At 40.4% G+C, this 6564-nt stretch overlaps 1 protein-coding gene across 1 annotated transcript in view; it reads right to left on the reverse strand.

Moving 5' to 3' along the window:
- Window positions 1–5888, reverse strand: part of LOC138973243 (uncharacterized) — a 6994-nt gene extending 1106 nt beyond the window's left edge. Inside the window, exons 1-4 of the mRNA XM_070345965.1 lie at window positions 5732–5888; window positions 4474–4575; window positions 2283–2723; window positions 1–1221 (exon numbers count right to left, since the gene is read on the reverse strand). The exon at window positions 1–1221 is cut by the window's left edge and continues 1106 nt beyond it. Coding sequence (XP_070202066.1) covers window positions 1145–1221; window positions 2283–2723; window positions 4474–4575; window positions 5732–5873 — 762 coding nt within the window. The 5' untranslated portion in view covers window positions 5874–5888 and the 3' untranslated portion in view covers window positions 1–1144. The remainder of the gene's footprint in view (window positions 1222–2282; window positions 2724–4473; window positions 4576–5731) is intronic.
- Window positions 5889–6564: the final 676 nt, after the last annotated feature.

Below are 6564 nucleotides of genomic sequence, written 5' to 3' on the forward strand. Positions count from 1 at the left end.
CTTTCTCTCTCTATCCCTCTCTCTCTTTCTATCTCTCTCTCTCTCTCTTTCTCTCTCGTTCTCTCTCTCTCTCACTTTCAATATCTCTCTCTCCCTCTCTCTCTTTCTGTCTCTCTCTCTCTCTCTCTCCATTCTCTCTTTTCGTTTCTTTCTCTCTCCGTCTCTCTCCGTCTCTCTCTTTCTGTCCCTCTCTCTCCATTTCTCTCTTCCCGTTTCTTTCTCTCCCCGTCTTTCTCCGTCTCTCTCTTTCTCTCGCATCCGCTCTCTCTCTGTCACCTTCAAATCCTGATTATAAATCTGGAAATTATATATAGTAAGCATATACAGAAAAGCAGTGCAATTTTGTTCCTACAGTTGTTGTGTCATAGTCACTTTCTATGGAAATGGGCAAATGGTTGGCCAGAATTCATTACAACATTATTTGTCTGGCTCTGTCTCACTATCTCTTTTGTTCCTTCTGTCAATCTATTCGTTCGTCTGTCTGTCTGTCTGTCTGTCTGTCTGTCTGTCGGTCGGTCTGTCTGTCTGTCTATCTCTCTCTGTCTGTTTTTCTCTCTGTCTGTCTGACTGTCTGTCTGTCTGTCTGTCTGTCTGTCTGTCTGTCTGTCTCTTTCTCTCTCGAATCCCAACGAGTCTCAATACTTTCAAAAAACACCTCTCATTACATTTAATGTCAAATTACGAAAAGTCACAGTGATGGAAGACTTCGTTCTGATTATTTTCATATTGATCATATCTGTCCATATAGCATAATTGTTTCATTAAACATGTTCTGGCAATTCCCAATTTTGATCATAACGTAAGAATTTGTGTATAGCCTGCAACCTGTATATATAGTCCTGTAAATAGTTTTTCTGTCTCTTATTTTTGATTTTTTTAAACTTTTATGTTTATCCTTTGTAATTGTTTTACGTTTGTATATAAATGTATATAAGATTAGAGTAGTCCCTCTCTGGGCGAGGGCTGGTTGAAAAGAAGCTCGTTTATATTGCTTATGCCACAACCCTCGTAAAATAAAATTTGATTTGATCTCTCTCTCTCTCTCTCTCTCTCTCTCTCTCTCTCTCTCTCTCTCTCTCTCTCTCTCTCTCTCTCTCTCTCTCTCTCTCTCTCTCTCTTTCTCTCCGTTTTGTTTCCTTAATGTTCACTGATCCCTTTCTCCGCCAGGTTGGTCTTCTTCCTCAGGAGTGTCTTGTAGATAGTCGGGCGAAGGGATGAATTCTGCACAAACAATCAAACAATGTTTCACATTAACGGTACGATATAACATGCCAATACAGAAAAAAGCACAATCCCAATTTTGAGTAAACAAACAGGGACTTAATCCAATTAATATCCGACAACAGGTTCAAATAATTTAGTAACGCATCCTTTCCTCTTGTCCTTCTCCTAAAAAGAAGACAATACAAAAGAAAAACGTATCATTTGTTGTTGTTGTTGTTGTTGTTGTTGTTGTTGTTGTTGTTGTTGTTGTTGTTGTTGTTCTTCTTCTTCTTCTTCTTCTTCTTCTTCTTCTTCTTCTTCTTCTTCTTCTTTTCTTCTTCTTCTTCTTTTCTTCTTCTTCTTCTTCTTCTTCTTCTTCTTCTTCTTCTTCTTCTTCTTCTTCTTCTTCTTCTTCTTCTTCTTCTTCTTCTTTTCTTCTTCTTCTTCTTCTTCTTTTCTTCTTCTTCTTCTTCTTCTTCTTCTTCTTCTTCTTCTTCTTCTTCTTCTTCTTCTGCATGTTCCGCAATCAACGCTATTTGCTTGCTGGGAATGGCTCAGTTAAACGTTGAACCTTATGACTGCATCAAAAGTATGAACATATTGTTCTTCCAGTCTAGGTTTCTGGCATCATGTCGTGTTCTGTGTTGCTTTTTGTGCAATCTCTTGTTGGACTACGCGAAATGTGGCACACACCAGGAAAAAAGTTGTTCTTGGACTAAATGTAATGCGTTGCAGTAAGATGTCAAACATTCATTTTTCCTTCGGGCAACACAGGAGCGCTGCACTTCACAGCGTATATTAAGAACCGACTTTACATACCCAAAACCCCGACAGCTGCGTTGCGTATCTTCCTTGCAGATTAGTCGCATCCAGTACGAGATGCCCGTTCTATCCCAAGTAGTTAATTGTATTAGATCTATGAACAAAACTTGTTGATTTTGTGTGAAAGGCTGTTCTTTTATTCTGGCCAGGTGGGTTTTTTTCGGGAGAGGATAGACAAGCCAAAACGTGATATCGAGAAAAAGATGTAATTGACAAACATAAGCTTTGTAAATGAGTCACTACCAGTTGGTAATTACCTGAGTTGTTGACGACAGTCAGGTTCTGGCTGGTCTCGAATGACCGAGATCGACTTCCGTCATAGTGAAGTGTTCTCTGCGATCCCAAGTGAGACGCGTTGTCATACAGTCTCGGTTCGGTCACCCCAGGTCTCGCATCGTCTCGTAGTTCGGGACGAGACCTCAAAACGGTCGGTTCAGAAACGATCTGAATTCCTAGCCTGTCGTTCGGTATGACGATCTGAATGAATGGCGTCGAGGTGGAAGGAATAGGTCCATGGACGGTATTGGCTGGAAAAGTCACGTGACGGGTTGGTGGAGTGACGTCCCTTGGTGTGTGTATGTGGCTGTGTTGGGGTTCCGTGTTGTTTGAACATGAAGTGATGGTAGAGACGGTCCTTCTTTGAGACGTTGGTTGATTTGTTCGGATCTCCCTGGATTGTGATTCTCGGTTGGGCTTTCCTGAAAACACACATAAACAGACACACCCAAATACAGGCACATACACACAGACATACACAAACACACACACGCACGCACGCATACACACACACACACATACACACACACACACACACTCACATATATATATATGTATAGGTTACAACACGAGTGGTTTTTTATATGGCTTGTATTTCAGTCAAGACCCAGCGGATGAATATCATCGGGAGACACGAGCCTTTGGCGAGTGGCTCTCGATTGATATTCCCGCTGGGTCTTGACTGAAATACAAGCCATATAAAAAACCACGAGTGTTGTAATCTGTATATCCCATTCTACCATCAAACACAAAGTGTAGACTACTAGCGGCACTGTTGCGATCTGTGGAGTGTGAAACAGTGTTTTCAGCGAGACTTGGCCTTTTTGCAACCTTAAACTAAGTGACCGTCGCTGAAAAAATAAAACGAATGAGTGCATCTATAAGTACGCGGTAACACTACTTTCAGACCGTTTAAAAGCTTTAAGTAAAGGTTCATAAGTTGCAAGAAAGTAATGAAGTCGTATAGAAATCCATTTAGTTGAAGCGCACAATTCTTTTGCGTTTCAGGTCGGCGGAACGGGGAAACCGGTTTGGCCCCCATTTGGCTTACTCGACTCGATTCAGAATCGATTCCACGTTGTTTTTTTCGAACGCATTATTATACAATTAGTCTTATTGACAGAGAAGCAAATTTTAGGGAACACATATGTAGATTTAACCATTTGCTCCCTATTTGAAATGTATCTACATGTTTTGCGAGTGTGTTTGCATGAACCTAAACTGGTATGGGTGCGAGGAAAACAGGACCCAAGTCTGTCACCGCCGCTTGATTGCATTTTGAAAGAATATGACTGGATTACGGAAAAATACACACAAAAGTTCTTAGATACCTTCATCGCCAATGTGGACTTACTGCAGAGCCAGGCAAAAGAGTAGACTTGCTCGCAAAACACGTGAAACAGCTGATGATAGCGAAGCCCAACCGTGCCAGGTAAGGACGGTCTGACAGATTCTCAAAAGTCGTCTGCTAACGAAGCAAGGGGAGGGTACTCGTGTTTTTGTTTTGGTTCGCTAGTATCTGGTTATCTTGTAAGTTGAATGTTCGTTTTTTCCCACCTGCATTGCTTTCATAATGAAAGAAACGTTTGCTTATTGCATCTCATACATCAGATCAGTTCTGAGATTCATTTTTGCGTGCAACTGATATGGTTTTCTGAGCCGTGCAATACGATTTTGGAACTTCATACAAATGTGTCACATTGTTCGGCGCGAGGTCAAAGGTCGGGAGCAAAGTAGTTCTTCGCCCAAATCGGAATCTGCACTATCATATATTTTTTTGAGTCCATGATGTATTTATTGAGCTATAAAAATACAACATATATACCCATACTGAAGTAACAGAGACAAAGAAGGGAGGTCATGGGATATATATATATATATATATATATATATATATATATATATACACACACACACACGCACACACACACACACACACAAACAAACACAAACACATACACACAAACACACACAAAATTAATGTATTACGCATAGAAAAAAAGTATCCGACATCGCATTTAAAACAATGACTAAACAAATAAAATGGAGAAACACTGAAGCAAAATTGCGCATTTATCTGTTACCGTTTGTAGAGATGTAAATAAGAGCTTTGCCCCCTGATCAATCACTATGGATACATGATTTATTTTCGATTGCTGTGGATACTATTACCTTTTCGACGAAGACAAATGATAGTAACTGATACAATGACAAGGACGATAGTTCCCAGCACACCACCCCCAATGGTGTACAAGTACGGTGTCATTCTTGAATCTGAAAGGAAAAGCCATCATGATATCAGCATTAATGTGCAAACCTCAAAACGGTCGGTTCAGAAACGATCTGAATTCCTAGCCTGTCGTTCGGTATGACGATCTGAATGAATGGCGTCGAGGTGGAAAGAATAGGTCCATGGACGGGATTGGCTGGAAAGGTCACGTGACGGGTTGGTGGAGTGACGTCCCTTGGTGTGTGTATGTGGCTGTGTTCCCTACTATAATCATATCTAACAGCGGTTAGGAAAAAGGGACATACGGTGTACAATACATGTTCGTCTTGCTGAACATTGTTGTATGGTGAACATTACCTGATTTTTACATGTTTAGCATAATGGTTTTAACGGGTTCAACACTTTTTCCAACCTACCAAGGGGTTTAGTTTTTTGCTTTTTAAGTATGGGGTTGTTTTATCACTTTTGGCAACGGTTCAAATCTTCACATTGGCCTATCAATATATGAACAAATTTGCAGTCATGCAGAGTTAACTGAATGGCTTGTTATGAAAAGGTACAGTCACTGATTGATATATATGCACTAAAGTAAGTATGAAAACAAAGAGATGAAATAATAAATAAAATCTTGTTCAATGTACCATTGTTAATGGACAATGGAGTGGAACAGTGGTTCCTCTGTTTTGAAGTGCTCAACACATGTAGAAAACGTAGGTATTTACAAATTTAGTTTTCTGAACAAAGAAACATTGACTGACACTGTGAAGATAAAGTGGTGTGGGGAAATAGCTCAGTCAGTAGCGTCGCTGGCTTCAAAACCAGTTGTCGCCATTGGCGTGCATCTGATCCCCATGTTCGGCGAGGGATTTATTTCCCAGAGTCAACTTTGTGCAGACTCTCCTCGGTGTCCGAACACCCCGTGTGCACGCTAGTGCACGATACGGAATCCAATTTCACATCGAAAGGGCTTGGAAACATGAATACATGAAGGAAAAAGAAAACAAATGGGTAGCGCCGAACGTATGGCAGCTCGCTCTCACAGCCCGATTTTCCATGAGGGTAACCTCACAGGACTATAATTATGAAATCCTATCCTTATCCTAAAGTCTGATAACACCAGGTCTTTGTATAGAGGGAGTCTTACAATAAAGGGTATTGTAACAAAGGTTTCACTGCATCGTTGAATGAATACAAACTAACCTGTATCACACTCCACAAACAGTACAATCATCTTTTCGCTGCTTTGAACTCCGTTGTCAGCACGACAGGCGAGGCTGTGGGTAGTGTCGCACTGTCCTGTTACGTTGAAATCCAGCGTGAGGTTGTTGAGTTGTGGCTTCATCACAACGCCAGCATTGTCAGTTATGCTGACATTTGGCTCTGGTAAAGCAAACATTTTTGGTTCATCACTTTGACTACAACAAAAAGACTGTTCTATATACTTGATTACTTAATTCTGATAATAATTGGGCGAAGTCTACTTCGAGATGGTCACTACACAAAGTTTTGGCACTGAACTTTTGGTAAAGACTTGACAACATTTTGCGAAGGCAACTTTGGTCTGAAATAAGCGGGGCCTAAAGTTAAATACCATATTTGTTTTTGAACAGCTATCAACCTTGTTCCGTTTCACAATAATAAAACCTGACATTTAAAAACTTGAAAAAATCCTTAAGCAGATAGACTGCAAACGTTCCAAAATGTAGAATAAAAAAAACCAAGAATGGTAGGTAATTGAAAAGTGTATTATTGACAAAACAAAACGTTACATTTACTAGTACGTCCACCCAAAGGTCTTTGAAGTAGACAGACAGACAGACAGACAGACAGACAGACAGACAGACAGACAGACAGACAGACACTTATGAAATATACAATAAACGTATATCAAGATCGTGTGGCTGCTTGCTTGCAAAATGCCGGCGAAGTATTGTTTTTTATTAAACAAGGTACTTCGCTGGTATTCTGCAAGCGCGTAGCCGCACGGTCTCGATGTAAGTTCATTATCTATTTCATCAGTGTCAGTGGGTACT

This window comes from Littorina saxatilis, linkage group LG8 (assembly GCF_037325665.1).
Source record: "Littorina saxatilis isolate snail1 linkage group LG8, US_GU_Lsax_2.0, whole genome shotgun sequence".
Taxonomy (NCBI): Eukaryota; Metazoa; Mollusca; class Gastropoda; order Littorinimorpha; family Littorinidae; genus Littorina; species Littorina saxatilis.